Genomic DNA, 20,195 nt, shown 5'->3' with positions numbered 1-20,195 from the left:
GTCTGTCTGTCTCTGTGTGTGTGTCTGTCTGTCTGTCTCTGTGTGTGTCTGTCTGTCTGTCTCTGTGTGTGTGTCTGTCTGTCTGTCTGTCTCTGTGTGTGTGTGTCTGTCTGTCTGTCTCTGTGTGTGTGTGTCTGTCTGTGTGTGTGTGTGTGTGTGTGTGTGTCTGTCTGTGTGTGTGTGTGTGTGTGTGTGCGTGCGTCTGTCTGTGTGTGTGTCTGCGTGCGCGTCTGTCTGTGCGTGCGTGTGCGTCTGTCTGTGTGTGTGTGTGCGTCTGTGAGAGTGAATGAGAATATCGTTCCCACTTTACGACAGGAAACTGAAGCCAATGGAGTCTCGCGGCAAAATAAATCTAAATATAGCATTTAACCTTAAATTGTCTTTTCTACGTGACTAAACGTGTTTAGCTGCCCCCTGTCCACTCCAGTACCTTGCTAAGCATCGTTACTCTCCCTCCTGTCAGTTTCTCATAACTTGGAGCATACTAGTCGCCGTCTACCGAGTGCACGTACCTCATAAAACCCACTACAGAAAATCCAGTCCCTCGTTGTCACTCCGGTGTTTTTGTAACAGGTTTGGCAGCTAAAGAGCACATTTCAAATATGCAGGATTTTATAGCAACAGTGATTACTTTGGTGTTAGTGCATAGTTGCAGTTCTCTATACCAGAGCTGTAATAACAGGAATATATACACATTCTTCGATATATTATATTAACTTAAGTCACGTCAGCAGGATCAGGTCACACTGAGCCCCTCAGCAGACTCACCTGGACCCCTACTTTCTCCCCTGACGCATCACGAGCCTATATCTGAGTTTAATCTGTGAGAATCAGCAGCAATGACACAAAGCAGGAGAACAAGTGCTTTTTGTCCATCAGCGAGCGTCAGACTGACGACGCGTAAACCGTCGCCTCCTCTGAAGCGCAGGCGGAGCGCTCCTGTCTCGCTAAGGTGCAAAAGTGTTATAAATTCAGAGACCCGTGTAGCTCCGAGTCGACTGATCAGCAGACCGTCCTCATCACTTCCTGAACTCCACCCTCCTCCGAGTGTTTCTGATTGAGTGCCTTTAATCTGCAAACAGAGGAATTATCAGTCAGGTGAATAAATGCATTTAAACACAGAATTGTTCACTTCTTGTCAGGTTTTCCAAAAGATATGTTTGATACGAAGATCAACACTACTCTCATTATGCGTGGTAACATCATGTCATCTAACTCGAAGAAAAAGCCAATTTTCTTCTACCTTTATCTTGTGAATCGTCCTGAACTCGCAGCAGCATCTAAACGAGAACCTGGGAGATAAAAAGTGAGATGTTTTAATTCAATCTTAGCTTTGTCTATTGAGATTCCAATGCTGCAGAACCGTATATTAAACGCTACCTGTGACGAGTCGATCACCAGCCATCGCTCGGTGCTCGACTGCATGTCCTGTCCGCTCAGGGGCTCCCGCAGCCGGACCTTCACCTCGACTCGCCCTCCTGTCGGCTTACGACCGTCCATCACCTGGAAACAGAGACTCAAAGGTTTAACTTAGTGATATTTATCAGTGAGAGAACATCTTGGGTAACTCGTACATCTCTTGTTTCATGGTGCTCTATCTCACCTCAACGATCTCCCTGATTTCACTCTGACTCTCCAGTTTCTCCAGCTTTAGGAGCGCCGTCCCGACCGGCTTGTCGCTCCGTAAGAAGCCTCTGAAACGACAGAGAGCATCAGGTCACTGTCTCCCTGTAGGGGGGGGGAGGGGGGAGAGCCTCTCTGACTCACCCTTTGTGCAGCAGCTCCAGCTTGAGGCCTTTAGTCGTCACCAGCCTCCTGAAGCCGCGGTGGTTCCTGTTTATCGACAGCGTGAAGCTCTGCTTGTATTCTGGTTTCAAACAGACCAAGAGATGAAGCCTTTACATAACAAATATTATAGATACATAAACCTGTTATTCACATGATCTGAATTCGTAATTATTTCAAAATAAACTTCTCTATGTAAACAAAATCTATAAGGTGACTCAACTTCAACTAACGATGTATTGTAATGTAAATGTCCCCTCTGGGACTCAAAGGTATTCCGATTGTTTTATTTTCACATAGTTTGTGAAACCTCCACTAACTATAACACATAATAGATATAGCATAATGTGTCAAAGCTCATTTTCATTTAATGGAAATACTTATAAAATGATATTCATTAAAAATAACGTATTTAGACGGATACAAAAATGTATATCTTACAAAACATTATTGAAGCTAAAGATTGTATTTTGAGATTGGAACTGTATGAATATAATCAAACAAAATAGAAATAGATTTTTCCTTTAAAGGTAAGAATGGAGAAACCGGCTCGAGTGCGCTAGAATTTGAAAGTAAGCAGCCGAAAAAAATCTGCCCCTTCCTTCAGACTTCCTCACAGAGCCCCTCCTCCAACACACACGAACGCGCACATGACCAATGAGGGCACGAGATAAGTTTGTGCCCAGATGGAAGGCTGACAGGCAGGTAGGCCATCCAGTTATTATAGCCGGTCCGGCTCAGATGATTGGTCGTGCTTTTTACAACGCTACGGCTTCCAGAGATGACATTTTCTAATGGGTTTATTGTCAAAGCATTTAAGATATTCATTGCTATCGGGATGTTAAGAGCATTCCATGGAATATAACGAAAAGTGTTTCTGAAGTGAATGACCTACCCCACCTTTAAGTAAAGTAAAGAAGTTATTAAATAAAGGAAGTAAACAAACATTTGGAAATAAGGAGATCACTCGTACAGTCCTAAAACATAAATGTAGCCCCTCAGAAAGACTTTAAAATAAGGTATTTTGTTTCTGCACACGGCCCTGTCGGTACCATAGTTACACTTTACAGAAGAGAGTTGTCTTCAGTACAGATATATACACACATCTCTGGGAGGAACTACACACAGACCCTGAGTCTCACCTGGAGAGTTAGTGTTCTTGATGACGGCTGTTCTGTGTTTCTGCGGCTGCTCCTGGTGAAGAACAGAAACAGAACACTTAGAGGACAAAAGTCTCACGTTTAGACCTCAGCAGCCCGTGGTGACGGCGAACATTAAAGCGAGACGTCAGAGTGTCTCACCGCGCTGGGGTACGGGAAGTCAAACTTAATGAAGGCGTCCAGGTCGTTGGGCTGGATCCCTGCAGGGGAGGCAGGAAAGAACTTTATTTTTATTTTGGTTACAAAAGGTCAAATGAATTAAAGCTAAAAAAGGTAGTAGCAACTTATTTTGAACGTTAAACTATTTTTTAATGGTATCTAAGAACAAGAACAACATAGCCAAGACAACAATTGTAGAAATAACTGTTCACCTATTGGGCGATTTTTGCCTTTATTTTAATTTTACCGACAGCAAAAGAAAGAAAAGGGTGAGGCTTTGAAAATTGAATTCAAGATGTAAAATATCATTTCTTTGTTTTCATATATTTTTGTCCAGGGTTCGCAGACAACATGTGGACATGCTGCCCTCTATGTAAGGACCCTAACCCGGGGAGGCTGTGGCTCAGTGCGCTGAACTTTGAATCAGGGGATAGCAAGTTCGAGTCCCACTGCAGTCAGCATGTCGTTGTGTCCCTGGGCAAGACACTTCACCCCAACTTGCTCCTGTGGGGATTGCCCACAGTATTGAGTATGTAAGGCGCTTTGGATAAAAGCGTCTAACAAGTGACATGTAATGTAATGACTGAGAGGTGGAGACTTTGGTTTTTACCACTAGGAGCAGGAAGATTCATCCCTTTGACGATCACAACCACCATGTCAGTGCTGCTCAGCTCTGGGAAGATCCTGAAAGACAACAAATAAGGGATTTATTGCTTTAAAAAAACTGTCCGACTAAATGACAGAAATATTCAATATATCAAACATAAGACAACCGTCAATTTCATGTTCTTTGTCAGCGGAGGATTGCTCCGTTCACTCTGAACCTTTGCAGTTTAATGTTAAATAAAGGAGGGGTCCTCACCTGACCGTGTGAAAGGACCTCTCCTCAAAGTGATGTTTGGGAGGAGGCAGACCTTTGGACTGAGCCAGCTTCAACACCTCCAGGCTCTTCTTACAGCTGTCCGCCATCTTCTCAAACCTGGAGCACGCACACACAGGAGGAGGAGGAGGAGGAGGAGGAGGAGGAGGAGGAGGAGGAGGAGGAGGAGGAGGAGGAGGAGGAGGAGGAGGAGGAGGAGGAGGAGGAGGAGGAGGAGGAGGAGGAGAATGAGGAGAATGAGGAGAATGAGGAGAATGAGGAGAATGAGGAGAATGAGGAGAATGAGGAGAATGAGGAGAATGAGGAGAATGAGGAGAATGAGGAGAATGAGAATTAACACAATTAAATAAATAAACCATCAATTTAATCCAAACTTAGTCCAGAATTATAACAGCTTTAGGAGTTTGTATGTAAACTGTTGAGACACGGGAAACTCACTTTGTTGTTTCGGTGACGTTCCCCAGGTGTGTGAACTGCTTGGAGTGAGTCATACATTTCTAAAACAAAAAAGGGACAATAAAGTTAGACAGCTCGAGGAAACTGGGAATTAAAAAATATATAATAGGACAATTTATTCAACTTCAACAAGAGCTCTGGTTACAAATGCTAATATCAACAAATAATTGAAGAATGGACACACAGTCTGCAGTTTCACCTCGTACTGCTCTTTGAGGATCTTGGCCAGCTGTGTGTAGAGCTGCTCTGCTTTCTCTGAGATCTGCACGTCGCTGTGATGAACCAGGATGAAGTCCTCGTCTTCATCACCGGGGGGCGACGGCACCTACAGCACAGAGAGGACAGAGAAGACACCTCAGATATATGGTGTTTGGATTTTGAGGAAAAGCAGCACTTCTAATACCCCACATCTCCACTTTGGACTTATTTAGTTATGATATGAGGGATAAAAGTGATGGTGATATGTTTTAAAATGCACTTCTGGATAGTTAAAAACATATTTTCAGAGTTATTTTTAAACTATTTTTCTTTTTGTATTACTATTTACTTGCACTATTTTTTTTCTGTGTATCTGTGTTTGGTGTTGCTCTGTCGGAGAAGCCTATGACACAAGATGTTCATCGGCATAACTACACTGTAGCTATGTTCGTATGACAAAATAAAGAACCTTGAACCTTGAGATCCAAACAAAAGACGTATTGAGAGTGAAATGAACGCTACATTGACGTGGAAAACACAGTGCAGTGTTTCCAGTTCTCCTCCAATGAGAGTAGCTCCCACTAGTCACATGTTCATTTGCATATTGTTGAAAATATCGTGCATCCGTTTGAATAAAGCATTATGTTGTGTCAGACGCTGGAATTAGCTTACAGTTGGTTTCTGAAATAAAACCAGCTCAATGAAGGAAGATGTGAGATCATTTAAATTATTCAAACAGAGCAAATTGTGATCTAATTTAGTTTTTAGTTATTGTGTGAGATTTGGAACAAAGAAGCATAAACAAGGTGCGAGTAAGTCAACAAAGTAACCACAGTCAGAAATGTAAATGTCTGTGTCGTCACCGTGCTGATGTCCACCGTCCGCCCGCTGCGAGCCGCCTCGATCAGCGGCTCCAGGCTCTTGGCCGTGCGCAGGAACGTCTTGGCCTGATCCATGTCGCTCTTCTGCTTGGCCTGCAGAGCCGCCCTCATGTACTGCTTCTTCCTGCCCTCCAGGAACTCCGCTGGACGACACAGACACACAGAAAACACTGGCGATCAGCAACGACAGGTGGATGTGTGCAGAGGTGCTACATGGGAACAGTTATGGTGTTCTCAATGCAAATAAGGGCAGGATGGTGTTGGCAGGAGTCCAGCGTAACAATACGGGACTTGTCTGCAGACACAGATACTAGTGGTTCATAGGTGAAGATTTAGAGCAGGGGTGTCCAAACTTTTAAGATATTCCATCTACTGTCAGACAATGACCTTTAAGAAAATGGAAACAGATCTGATGTAATTTCTACTTAAGAAATTACAATTTAATCATAGAAGTTGCAGGTCCATCAACTCATCCAATCGACTAATTGTTGCAGCTCGAATGAAACTAACTACTAATTATTAGTTTATTCCTTATAAAAATGTCCAAACTCGAATAAGATCAGGGTTCATACACTTTTTCACCAATGATTTTCCATGACCTCTCCATGACCTTTACCTAATTTTCCATGACCAAAACAATTACTCTTTCTCAGCGGTACCACGTTTTTATTTTAACATGGTAAGCTGGAAAATAAGGTGTGCATATGAAACATGTTGTGCCTATCTAAAACAAATCCAATGGTAGGCTTACTAGCTTCTACAGACTAAAGCCACTAGAGCAGTGGTTCTCAACTGGTGGGTCGCGACCCACTTGGAGTGGCTCGCGGACCCGTTTGGAGTGGGTCGCGGACCCGTTTGGAGTGGGTCGCGGACCCGTTTGGAGTGGGTCGCGGACCCGTTTGGAGTGGGTCGCGGATGTGTGAGTGAAGAAAAAAAAATGAATTTTTTTTTTTAAGGGGGGAAAAGTCAAACTTTTATTTTGAAGGCCCGATTTTCTAACGCTGTGCATGCAGTCGGCGTTGGACTGGAAGTACCGGAGACCATAAACGGTTTTGAAAACTTCTGTCACATAGTGATCATCTTCTCAATAAAATATCTTTGCTGATGTTTTTTCGAGTCTTCTGGCCAATCAGAATCAAGATTGTTGCCGGAAGTCCCCACAGAGAATAACTTTGCGGTAGAACTCTTCTTTATACATTCATGGGTACAACTTCAGATAGAAATGAACACATAATGAAATATGACCCCCGGTCTGATGACTGACAGGTCACAGAACAATGGGAGCTATCTACCCTTACCCACAATTTAAAGTAAGTCACACAGACTCTCTCCTCTTTACTCTTCTCGCAGCAAGATGTCAGAACAAAGTGAAAAACAAACAATGGCATCAAATATTATTAACATGTCGGGTAGTAATAGATTTATTTATTTTCTTCTCAGTGTACCAGAATGCATAGTTTATGTTAGTATTTCTAAAAATCTCCTGGGGGAGAATCCCCCCCAGTTATGCTGGGGTTGGGTTTTCAGCATGTGTGCCTTTTTATATAGTTCAGCTTTGATTCCATCATCTCATTAAACCTTTTTTAAAAGCATACTTTAGTTCTGTGAAGGGATATAAGGGATATATGCACTGTACTTCACTTGTATTAATATTGTATGCTGAAAAGCGTATATATTACAGCACGATTTTTTGTTGAATAGATTTGAGTGCTTCAAAATGTTGGGTCGCGATGTATTGACCAAGTAAAAAGTGGGTCCCGAGGCCTGACCAGTTGAGAACCACTCAGAGGGCGTGATTGTAAAAATCTCTCACCAGTTAAATGCCATTTTAAGTTTCATTACTATACCATACAGTATTTATTATCGTTATAGTATTACTATTTTGGCGATTAGATAAAATATAAATTATATTTGATGCAACTTTAGTTACATTTCCATGACTTTTCCAAAACTTTGGGAAAAATATTCCTTTTTCCAGGTTTTCAATGAGCGTAAGAACCCTGTAAGATAGTTAGCTATGACCTTAGAGCCAACCCAACGTTGGATACCTAGAATATCTCCCATGTTTTTAATCCTCAAAGTTATTAAATGCTTCCCAAGAGGCGGATCTGTGTTTCCCTTCGAGGACTGACCTGTCGCTGAGAGTCCCTCCCCGGCGGCTGTTCCTTCGGGGGAAGTCGGAGTCTTCCTGCGTTCCTGCGCTGCGGCGGGGACGTCCAACATCAGCTTCTTCGGGTGTTCTGCACGCTTAGTCTGCAACAAACAGAACACTCTATCAACAATGTGTCCATGAACTCTTATACAAAGATTATAATGAGCTACTGATAACCCACCTCCTCTTCCTTCTCCCCTTCTTCATCTTCATCAGCTATTTCAGTCGCATCAGTGGAAGCTATTTTATCTGCTGCATCCAGAGCAGCGATTAATCCCTGATCCGCTCCCGCTGCCTTCTGACCGGGGATGGGAGGAAAACCTGAGAGATAAGAGATCATACTTACTACAGTGTCTTAAACATTAGATGTAGTCTTTTGGTCAAGTACAAACACCTGTCTTACAGCTAACTGGCAGCTTTTAGAGTGATTCAGTTCACAGTAACAACAGAACTGGAAATTAAATCAATTTGACGGAGCTAAATATGACTTGGAAATGACACAAAAACAAAACAAATCTCACCAGGAGGAACCGGAAGCTCCTCAAAGTTGACCGCTTTTCCTGCTTTGTGAGATCTGATGGCACTCTGGTATTGCTGCAGGAAGAGAGAGGGAAAAGATTTGTTACCGCAAATTGCTACAAGTATAACTAGAAGTACGTTTAACTGCTAGGACTGTCTTAGGGAAGATGGCTTTTAGATGCGCAGCTCCACTGTCTTGGAATCGTCTGCAATTGAAATGGAAACTGAGCAATCTGGTGCCACTAAATGTTTTTAAAGCTCGGTTGGATGCTACTCAATCGGAAGCTGTTGGTACCTGCTCATGTGGATAGTTATGTAAATTGTAAATCCCTGTAATGTTACTGTATGATGTCCTTTTTGTTGTTCTGTTTATGTTTTTATGTTTCATGTGGAACATACTTGAGCAGGTCTCCCTGGAAAAAGAGATCAATGATCGCAATGGGATACACCTGGATAAATAAAGGTTTGAAATGAAATGAAATTATAGAAGGGCCATTATTGCTTTGACGTCCATTTTCTGGTATTAAATGTCTTCACGGCTTTTCTTAAATCATACCCACAATTATCTTTGTATGTCGTTATGATACTTCGTAGTAAACGTTTAGCATGTAAGAGGCTAAAGGTGTAAAGGTAGCTACAGAGATCAGCAGTGTCTCCTCGTACCTTGGCGATGCGGTCGTGCATTCGGGCCTTGCGGTCGTCTCCGGCTGCTTTCGCCTGATTGGACGCCTCTGAGTACTTGGCTCGTCTCTGCTCTAAAGCCTCCAGCACGTCTTTGGGAGCCGATGGGGGGGCAGCGGCTGAGGAGCAACAACAGAGAAAAAACTGTTTCTCAAGATGTGTTTCTGTTAGTTTTAAGAATTGAACACTAAAGCCATGGTTTAAGGTTTAGGGTGAATGCTCACTGACTCACAACTGCAATGTTAACGTGCCACCATCTTAGCTTAGCATATTAGCATTCAACCAAGATTCAAGATTCAAAGGTTTTATTGTCATATGCACAAAGCTACAGTGTACAGACGGCAATGAACATCTTCTGACCTGAGCTCCTCCAACAATCCAACGTATATAATAAAATACAAAATAAAAAGTAGTGCAAAAAGTCTATACACATGTAAATAGAATATGATATGTACAAGAACAGAATATGAAATTAAATAATGTAAATTCAGATTAAATTAAATACGTTTTTTCCATTTGCCAAGTAGCAGTGAACACAAAGTGCAGCAGCAGGCTGATGCTTCACAAAGAAGTGCGTTTTCTCCTATTTTGTTAAACATCAAGCTAGGGCTGCTCAATTAATCGTATTTTAAATCGCAATTACGATTTTGGCTTGCAACGATTACGAAAACAACGTAATCGAAATAAAACTATTTTTATTTTATTTATTTTTTATTCTTTTTTCAGTTGAATTCTACTTAAAGTTCAGGGTAATCAACTGTTAAAAACATAATGTTCAAAATTTTTTTTTTCAATAAATGGATGTTTTCAAAGTAAATGGATAATCGTTTTTAATAATCGTGATATCAATTATTGACCAAAATAATCGAGCAGCCCTACATCAAGCTGTATGTTGTTAAGAGAAACAGGGGATGTTTGTAGACGTAGCTGCATTACATCACATTTATATCGTGACTAACAGTGGAAGGTATTCCCACCTGGAGCGGATGTAACTGGTTGGGCGACGTCTATGTTTTGCCCGGAGGAAGATTTCTTGACGGGAGCAGACACCCCTCCTGCGGCTGAATCACAAACACTGAAGATGAATATCAACACTCAGAAGCACACACTGCAGGCTTCTGTTTACAATATTGTTCTTAATAAAAACAAGTCCAGCAAATATTGCAGAGGTGGGACCAAGTAATTGTTTTGCAAGTCACAAGTCTTTGCGCTCAAGTCCGAGTCAAGTCTCAAGTCAGGATGGGCAAGTTCAAGTCAAGTCCAAGTCCTAAACTTTGAAAAACCGAGTCTTAAACAAGTCCTTATGTGCTTTTCAACAAATGTAATGACATCGATCAACAGAATAATACTTAATAATCAAACTGCTTTTGTTAGTCACATTAATACTGTAATAATCCATTTTCTCTCTGCTGGTAAAGTAACGTGTTTTCTTCTATTTTACGGTAAGGCTACCGTGACGGTTTGATTCAGAAGGAGTTTAATGGATAAGATCCCTGATGTTGAGGTAACCAGAATGTTTATTTCCACTGTGTACAACATGTTGTAAGGGACCCACGATCTATCTTTATGCAAGGGATAATGTGCAGCGAGGCGGTCTCTATGGGGAAGAGAACACCTGCATCTAGATCCCTCTGCAGGTGGGACTTTAACTATATTTTGATGCTATTACTTGTACTTTTACTTGTATTCCAACACTCTGGTACTTTTACTCAAGTACAAGATCTGAACTTCTCCCACCTCTGACAATAAGTCCTGAGTGGTTACCACATTTTTTACAAATCCTGCACTCAGCTTTGCTTTCTCCAATGTCATTGAAATGCAGCCAGATGCTGTTTCTTTTTTCGGTTTTCGCTAATTTCTTGACTTTTTCCGAGGCGCTTGCATTTCAATCCGTCTCCCCGTCTCTCTGACGCTCTGCAGCTGGCCTGTACCACTACACCTGCTGTCTTTGGAGCGTCTGCCCCCCCACCCTTCTTTCACATAATGGTATGATCCTAGTGTGTCCTCGCATATGATTGGCCGCATGGTGGCCCAGCAAAAATAAAGTCCCTGAAGATTCCGCTCTCCCCGACGGGAGTCTGCTCTTCTAGCGGCATCTTGCGATCGGCGTGTTGGAGACCCCTGAATTAAATGATCAAGTCACCTCAAGTCAGAGGGCTCGAGTCCAAGTCGAGTGCCGAGTCATTGGTGCTCAAGTCCAAGTCGAGTTGCAAGTGTTTTGTGATTTTATCAAGTTGAGTCCAAAGTCATCAAATTGGCGACTCAACCTCTGGTATTTACTGATCTATATTTCCTTCCTGGAAGATCCTTGTCACTTCTTTTGGATTTCAAGAACTAGGTCTTCTCGTGCCTTTTTTCTTTAAAATGATATACCACGGTCTGTGTTCAAAACAGTTTGCAGCCATAGTTAGTGTTTTTCATTTCCAAACATGTTGCTCTTGTTATATAATATAATATAATAATATAGCGATCATATTTCACCGGCACAATTACGGTTTATTTTTCTTCTTTCTCAATGATTTTTTTTAAATATGTATTTTCTAACACCTTCACGTGTTTCTTTTTAATGTAACTATGTCTCAAAGTATCAAAGAAACCAAATCATTACACCTATTTTAAAACCTTTGTAACTTTTGTTTGTGCTTATTTATCCCTGTTGTCTTCCGCTTCGTATATTCCCTCTTTCTATTCCTCTTGAAGCCTCAGTTTATTCAAAGACATGTATAAGTTAAGCTTGCTTGGTTGTGTGCTGCACTCTTATGTTCCTCACCCTGATCTGGGGACGGAGGAAGCTCACTGAGGTCGACCGCTTGTCCTTTCTCCAACGCCTCGATCATCACATCGAACCTCTGCACAGGAACAACAAACCAAAACTGTGTCAAACATAAAGACGGTTCTGTCCCAAATTGTTTCACATTCTCCAGAGGAATTCTTTAGTCAGAATATGCGGCGACAGGCTCAGACAAGAGACTGCACACATAGCTAGCAGTTTTAATATTTAAACTTCATTTGTCTTATTTTGTGAAGTTTGCTATTGATATATTAAAATAAAGCTTTAAGAGACATACGAACATGCAAATTGGTTTAATTTCATGATTAATGTGAGGTATATGAACTCAGACAAGATGTTGATATAAAAAGAACTATAAGATCTCAATTAGAAACAACTTTCTTCAGCATTAACCAGGTAAAACAGCGTGTCTATTCGCACAAATGCAGCGTCTGCTACATTCCTACAGCAGAGACTTGCTCTCATAAAACTTGGATGAATGTTTGTTTCTAGTTGCAGCAGGAACAAGTCTTTATATAGCATTTAGCTTGTAGGGATATACATATAGGGACATCACAGACAAAATCACCTACTCCATCAAAATTGCAGTTAAAATATATGTGTATTTATTCATAAGGAAAAGACAATAGGGATTAATCTTGCTGTATGTTGTCAAGGATGTTATCACATTGATTGCCTGCATACGTTTGTAAAAAGCATTGACCCTAATCTTATTATAAAATATGTATGTTGTTTTAATCGAGAAAAAAAAAAAAAATCCTCCAGATTCTACAAGGAAGTTGTCCGGTTACACATTATCACATCAGTTACCTATTGAGCACATTTCCACAATCAATTGTATTCACTGAGGAAGAAATGCTGCCGCACAACAGAGAAACCTGTTTTTAGGAGAGTCAAATGTATTCAAAACAATGCAGATAGAAATCTGTGAACAGGCTGTCCGCTGTGATGTCCATTCGCTCACCTTGCCGGTCTTGAGGTGAAGTCTTGCTTGCTCCACATCTCCCAGCTTCTTGGCTCTCAGAGCTGCCATCTTGTATTCTTTCTGCCTCTCCAGAAGCAGCGTCTTGGTCGCCTCGTTCGCTGTGAATTCACCGGGAAAGAAATGCAGAACAATTACGACAATGAAAGACACACATTCATCGAGGAGAGAGAAGCCAAGAGTGATGAAATTCAGAGCAGGAAATTAAACTAAACTTCATATTTTTAAAATAAAGTTACTTAGGCTAATTTACCAATATTTGAATAACTTAACCTCAAATTTAGCACAAAAAAGTGTATTTTTCCTCTGATAACCTATGTTTTTTTTTGCATACCTTTAAGGTGATGAGTTTTCAAAATGTCATGTATTTCTTTATTTTTCAACACTGTCATTGCATCCCGTCACTTCTGCAATGATCCTTTTAAAATCTGAATGTCACAACCCCTTAAAAATGCACTGTAGTTACGATCTGCTTTCTGAAGACACCAATAGTTTCACTTTTACTCTGTTGCGCTGGTCTTAGGGAATTGGACTGTTTTTGCAAGGAGGTTCATTTGCATAGAAGGGGCCACTTTTTAGCATTTAACCTCATTTGCTAAAAGCACAGGAGCACTGGGATACTTCCTGCTTTGCAGCACAGATTATCTGCATTTCCTCCTGTGCCATTTGTCTTATTTGTGCAGGTCGAGCGGCCGAAAAAGCTCGACAATCTGTTTGTGAATTTTCTCAGTTGTGCTTTGATCGAACTGGAGCATTGATGGAAAAAGGGCCTTAGCATTGTTTTTAATTGTAAGCTACGGTCTTTTACACTTTGATTCTCTTATCTCCAATATAATAACGGGTATATCTTTGTATAATCACACGGACCATCAGAGGGACTGCTCTGAGCTCTGTCTGCAGGCTCCTCTGGAGAGGGGACGCTGCTCAGAGGCAGGGAGGAGGACGACTGCTCCTCTTCACTCGGGGTGATGACCTCCGGTACAGCAGGCGATGGAGTCGTGACCTCCGACCCCCCCTCCTGATCTGAGAGACAGGGTTCAGGAGGCGAGGGTACGGGGGGAGGGGGGCGACGGGCAGCAGGAGGAGGAGGGGCGGCACTCGGCGCTCCACTGGCGACCGGAGGAGGGATCTCTGCCTCGTTCACAGGTTTCCCTTTTTTAACGGCAGCGACCATCGACTGCAGCGTCTGTACAGAACAACATCACCATCAGTATCATCTGCAGTGGCGGTTCTAGACCAATTTGACTGGGGGGGCTACTGGGGGGCCAGTTATTTTCTGAGAGGGGCACAATAAATGCAGGACGAAAAAGAGAACTAGACAGTATGAAGTAATTGCGCAATAGAAAACAATGCAATACAGTTATTGGTATTTGTTTCAGTACACTTGTTTATTTCAGATAGATCTTATAGTTATTACTGTTAGCTTCAAATTAAGTTATGGTGCAATGTTTGCACTAACACCATATTTATATAAAAATAAAGGCAATGAACAGTTACATCTCTACTTTACATAAGGGTGTCTGCACAATCTCACATTACAGCAACAAAATCCTGCGGTTTTTTGCAAACCGAGTACCAGAAAATATACATTTAAAAAAAAAAAAAAAAAAAACCTTTTCATAGTTAGGGGGGCCACAGGGGGGTCAGAGGTCAGTGTTAGGGGGCACTGGCCCCCCTGCCCCCCTCTAGAACCGCCCCTGATCATCTGGACTGTAATGCATTATGAAGAATGTTTCACTGCACCACAGTAGTTCCAGGCACAAATTGCCAACAAAGAAATTAGTAAACTTGTTAAATCATGGGTTTTGAGAAGTGACTTCAAAGATGACAAACGGCACGATGTCTTTTCTTATGAGCTAAACTATATCATCCAGCTGTTGGGCATGTGTAGTGCAGCTCAGTATACAGAAAAAGCCTTTATTGAATACTAGGGATGTAACGATATATCGAATATCGCGATAAATAAACGTCTCGATACCGTCGTGAGACTGACAAAATCTACCGCAATTTTTTTTTTAAACTTGATTTAACCAGATGGTCCCATTGAGATCATCAATCTCTTTTTCAAGGGAGACCTGTCCAACATGGCAGCAAGTAGGTTACAACATGAACATAAAACAACAGATAACACAAAAGGACATTGTATTTACAGGGCTACATTTACACACCTAGAGACATTGACAAGTACCAACAGTATATTTATATCTCGCCCTGTCAATAAGCCTCACCTTCTTGGCAACAACTGTATTGTTTTTGAAGTGATGGAGAGACAATGCACAGTTTTACCCACTGCTGTCACCCATGGCCAAAGCATATCAGCAACAACAGTACCAAGCGAGAGAGTTTTTTCCACAGCAGGGGATTTTGTAAACTCCCAAACATCCCAGCTTCTACCTGGAAATGTGGACATGCTCATATTCCTAAAAGATAACCTGTCTGATGAAGCCGAGTGAGTGAGTTAGAGTTGAGTTACTTGAAAAACTAAAGTGAAACTTGATTTATTTTATTGCAGGGTCTGATTATTAAATGTCCTTGTTTATTTGTGAGGTGCAGTGGCACAAAGAAAATGCCTGCTTTGTTTGGTAGTACTATAGGTACAAAAACACTGGTTTTCTTGTTCCAGTCTGTTACTGTCACTTTGTTTTCGACACTTTAAAATACTGCTATCCAACTAAAATGCTGTACAAATCAGATTTATTATTTAATAAAGAAAAAAAATTCAAGTAAAAAATTTTTTTTTCAAATAAAATCAATGTTTTCTTTATTTTTCAATATCGCGATAAATATCGTACCATGGACTTGTTATCGCGATATTATCGTACCGCGAGTTTTTGGTATCGTTACATCCCTATTGAGTACAAATAAACTGCTTTTATTTGTACTCTTGAATATGAAGAAAAAACTTCAGTTTGGACATGAATAGTTGTGCTCAGACAAGATGAACTATATACAAAAAATACAACAAAAACAAGGATTCTACAGAGCACTATGCAGCAGCGAAAAATAACAAAAAACACATGAAATGATCCTGTTTATTATTGTATTGAATAGTGGGATTTAGCTGACATTCTCGAGTATTTTAACAACATTTGTGAAGTTAAAAATATTGGTACCACAAAAAATGAAGCAAAGCACCCTTTAAGCTAATGGCTTTAATTCATCATTTGAAATAGTTTATGGATTCATGAGAAGAACAGACTTTAACTCTTGAAAACGTTGCTGTAATCCTGCACCATGATTCTATCTATATCTAAACCTTGTCCTCAGGCAGTAGCTTGACTCACCTTCAGACCACGATCGAATCTCCTGGCTTTGGAGGTCTCCTCTGCAGTTTTAGCGTTCTGTAGAGCCGTCCTGTACATGACGACTCGCTCCTCCAGGGTGTGTTGGAGGCTGCCGGGGGCCGCAGAGGAAACCTTTACTTCCTGCTTCAACACAACAACAGAGAAGAAGTGTCAACATTTTCTGAAAACAGCTGGTTAATCTACACCAGGGCTCGGCAACCCCTGGCACGCGTGCCACCATGGGCACGAGGCACCGTAACCAGTGGCACACTAGAAATAAGTGGAATAAGTGTGCAAAATATTTAAATTGTATTTTCGGATCCTGAACGAGACCGCCGCCAGAGCGCGTCTCCCCGTTACCTGCAGAAGGAAGCCATGCACGCAACGCAGCCCCGCTCTCTTTATCTCCAGGCGACTTTCTGCCGCTTTCCTCCATGGTGCTGATCATTTCACCACAGAGGAAAGCACTTCACAAATTGCAGTACCCATAAGGAACTGTACAAATGCCGCAGTTTTTGCGTGGCTGTGTCTTTAGTTGAAAGCCCAGTGGCGATCTGCTCATCTCTCATTGAAATAATATGCTACAAAGGGGCGGACTGGCCGTCTGTGTGTTCTGGAAAATCACAGAACGGACGATCGTCATTATTATTATGCCGTTTAAACCAATTATTTAAATTAGTTTGTTAAATTTGGCATTGTGTAAGTTGCGCTGACAGGTCCACACACTGCTTCCCCGCAGCGAGGCTCCCCCCGCCCTCCTGTTGACAGTTCACAAGCGCCAAGCTCCTCACATCCCCCCCCCAACTTCATATCAAAAAGGTTGCCGACCCCTGATCTACACTATGGGTAATTCTCTTGTTTAAGTGTTGTGTGAGTATTTGAAGTAGACTGAAACACAGGTGTCAGGATATGTGTTTAAAGGAATGTAGATTTACCAGAAAGAGTAGAACAAGTCTCAAGTGCATCTATTCTACCAGCCATGTTATTAAGTAAACAACTGTTGTTTAGAGGCATTTATACTATGAAAATAAAGGGGGGAAAGGGGGATTAAAGATGATTAGGCAGCTAAGAATGTAAAACAGCAAATACATTTTCCTTTTCTTGTTACCAGTAGCTAACATATTGACATGCATTATGGTGGCTGAGGGTGTAGGTGTGCCAGAGATCAAACGGTGAATCGAACCTGCGTCAGTGACTCTGGTGTTTCAGCAGTTGCAGAAGATTTGGAGGAAAGGGTTACAGCATCCTCAGCTTCCTCCTCACCCACCACTTCCTGCAGCTCTGCCTGATGAGGAGAAGAAGAAGAAAGCAACTGATCAACAGCCAAAGACAAGATTTGTGCACTCAAGTCAAACTTCTGGGTTTCATGTATTTGCAAAGTGTTGAAAAGTGACATTTGCTCAAGGATCTTATTCAGTCAAATTTCACATCATTTATATTTGTCCTTTTTATGGTGCTTTATACCTCTACCCCACTACATCTTAGAGGGAAGTATTGCACTTTTTACTTCACTAAATATATTTAGAACTTTTAATTACTTTGTATATTCAGAAAAATACAAAACAATGTAAAAATATAAAGTTTTAGCCACTAAAGTACCAGTTAAAAATCAAATATTACATTTAATTTGAGGTGCCTTTCATGTGACTGAAGTAGCTAAATCAATAGAAAAATACAAAGTATTCAGATAATTCGGTATTTGTTACAAAACTGACCCTTTTACTTTGATTTTGCAAATACAAGGCAGTCTACTTGTTTTCAACATAGGGTACTACCTATTTAAGACCAATAAATAGTTCAATTGTGTACAAACCATTTCAAACCATGTGGCTGATGGATAAAAGGCTTCGTTATCGAGAATCTTGAAAGCCAAGGAGCCACAGAACCTTTTGAGGGAAGAGATATAAATATACAAAAACAACCAACCAATAAATCTTCATCGTCCTCCAAGTTGCTGTCATCTTCATCGTCATCGAGATCGCGCATACACTCGTCAGCCATTTTTGCGATGTCTTCCATGGGCAGCGCACCTACGACACAAACATCATGCCATTTAGTCTGGGTTTTATTCAAGATCAACAACATGTACTACTTGGCAATATAGTAATATATATATAAATATCAATCATTTCTATCTATAACTAGAAAACCATGTTTTCCAATATCATAAAGATGCAGAACATTTCTTGGTTGAGTTATTGTGGGAAGGATTTCAGAAACTCGGAAGTACCATAACATACATTTTAGTGAAAAGCATAAAAACAAAGAATGTTTAGCAGCAGCCGAGTACAAAAAAACTTTTATTGTACATCCAATACTTCTTATTATTATTATACCAAGAAAGAAACTTAAAAGGAGCAGATAATAGTCTTTTGATTCACATGGGGGAAAAGGTGTTTGAGGAAGGGCCTTTTCCATATCAACATGACACACTGCACAAAGAGAGGACCAAAGGTAAATAAGCTCCGTGTTTGGGTGTAACCAAAGCTGTAGCCTGACAGTTTCTGAACACATCTGAGACGTACTATGCAGTTATTTGGACGTCTGTCAACATGCTCTGATCACATATTGTATGAAGTGCAGTCTAACTGTGAATTGGGGTATATATACTGTACATGTCAGCTGATACATAAAAAGGAAATGGAGGTACAGAAATGCTGAAGATTGTGGGTGTCATCATCCTAAAGTTCATGAGATCCTATCAGTATCTTACTTGATAAATACAATATCAATATCAGCCTAAACAACCCCATTACTGATCAGGCTATATTTCTGACTCCACACATGGGGACAACACAACTTCACATACAAGTGAAAAGCTCATCAGACCCTACAGATATTGATCCATCATCATGACAAATAAATAACACTCACTTTTCCCCTTCTGCTTGGCTCTCCCTCCAGCAGCAGCTTTATTCCCAGTGATAGCAGCCAGTTCTGCCTCTAAATCCGGGTCCTCCAGATTCCCCTCCATACCCATCATCTCCTCAGAGTCTACAAACAGACCCATCTGAAACCAGAGTACAAGATAAACTTCACCCGCTATCATCAAGACAAAGCATTACATAAACATCCTGATCATTGTTGTTGTTGTTGTTGTTACCTGCTTGGCTGCAGCGGCGCCTTGGCCTCTGGGCTGCGGAGCTCTCTTCTTTTTACCAAACATGTTGTTGTTGTTGTGGCTGGATGTTTAACAAGCCCTTAAGCGACACTCCAGAGATCTAAACTACAAACACAAACACGTTTAAATGATATGTTTCCTGTTGTGTAGTGTCATATGTGTGGTTGCAGGAGTTAAAGTCATGTGAGCGGTTGTCAGGTGGCTCCCAGGCAGTGAGTGGTAACCCAACTGACGGTTAGCTTAGCTAGCTGTTAGCTAACCGTGATTTTCGCCTCTAACTCTTAAAGTTTGTTTACGAGAAAGAAGGCGACTGTTAGTGTCACTGTCAGCAAACATTAAAGAGAGTTTTATCCAGCACTCGGAGCGTGAGTGTCTTTACCTGCTCGTTCAGCACTTCATCAGGTACTTCTCAGAGGTTTCAGTTTCATTTCTGTGGTTTGACATCGTAATTGTTTGAGTGCGCCTGCGCAGAGCGAGGGAGCGTCCAGCGCTAATTTTAAAGGTGCAGCCCTCAGTTCTGTCTGCCGGGCGGCCCTGAGTGACCCCCCCATTCACAAAAGACTTGGTGTGAAAATGTTTTAAAATAATAAAGTTCCATCATTTACTGATAATGATATCATTTATTTTATGGATAACTTGAATGCAATCTTTTTTGGTAAATGTACTGTTTTTCACCAATTGTGTTGATGCATTATTATATTTGTTGAATCCACGTTCATTTGTGTATTCATCATCTGTTTTGTTTTGTATATTTCCCTTGTGCCAAATATACAAAAACAAAATAAAAAGAAACCTGACTCCCATTGAGTTCAAGTTGATAATAATTGTGAACACATGTCTGATTTAATTAAAGTACATTTTATAATACGTCTCTTATTATGCAATTATGGTGCCGAATTTATTTCTTTTATCTTTCATGAAACAGTCCTGTAACATTATGGTTTGTATGTGTCAGAAAAATGTAATAAACTATAAGAGTTTAATAAAAAAGTCTATATCTAAGAATTCCTCACTTTATTCTCAGATACGTGGCTTTATTATTAAAACTAGTTATTCGATTTTCCCAGTCAGAATTATTGGGATTGTGCCTCCAACAATTTTGAATCATCTGCTTAAGCCCTTTTTCCACAGTCAGTTGATGCTGCC

At 41.0% G+C, this 20,195-nt stretch overlaps 1 protein-coding gene across 4 annotated transcripts; it reads right to left on the bottom strand.

The window, feature by feature from the left end:
- Positions 1-234: 234 nt before the first annotated feature.
- cc2d1b (coiled-coil and C2 domain containing 1B) lies at positions 235-19,507 on the bottom strand. Of its 4 annotated transcripts, none has more exons than XM_034207854.1 (26): positions 19,429-19,507; positions 19,032-19,154; positions 18,803-18,938; positions 17,855-17,958; positions 17,112-17,213; positions 15,929-16,072; positions 13,512-13,830; positions 12,627-12,745; positions 11,642-11,720; positions 9,849-9,932; positions 8,854-8,990; positions 8,193-8,265; positions 7,853-7,992; positions 7,652-7,772; positions 5,502-5,662; positions 4,640-4,765; positions 4,423-4,481; positions 3,967-4,083; positions 3,715-3,788; positions 3,087-3,145; positions 2,928-2,979; positions 1,768-1,867; positions 1,604-1,694; positions 1,381-1,503; positions 1,244-1,292; positions 235-1,072 (listed from the first exon to the last, which is right to left on the bottom strand). In XM_034207854.1, exons 2-25 carry the CDS (start codon positions 19,092-19,094, stop codon positions 1,281-1,283), a joined length of 2,595 nt encoding a protein of 864 aa, XP_034063745.1. In that variant the 5' UTR covers positions 19,095-19,154; positions 19,429-19,507; the 3' UTR covers positions 235-1,072; positions 1,244-1,280. The 4 variants fall into 4 exon arrangements, with proteins under 4 accessions (XP_034063745.1, XP_034063747.1, XP_034063746.1 ...); XM_034207856.1 differs by having other exon boundaries at positions 2,928-2,973; XM_034207855.1 differs by having other exon boundaries at positions 15,929-16,069.
- Between the last annotated feature and the right edge of the window lie 688 nt (positions 19,508-20,195).

Source organism: Gymnodraco acuticeps, unplaced genomic scaffold (genome assembly GCF_902827175.1).
Source record: "Gymnodraco acuticeps unplaced genomic scaffold, fGymAcu1.1, whole genome shotgun sequence".
NCBI lineage: Eukaryota > Metazoa > Chordata > Actinopteri > Perciformes > Bathydraconidae > Gymnodraco > Gymnodraco acuticeps.
The sequence above is the reverse complement of the archived record's forward strand: the minus strand, read 5'-3'. Positions and strand labels throughout refer to the sequence as shown.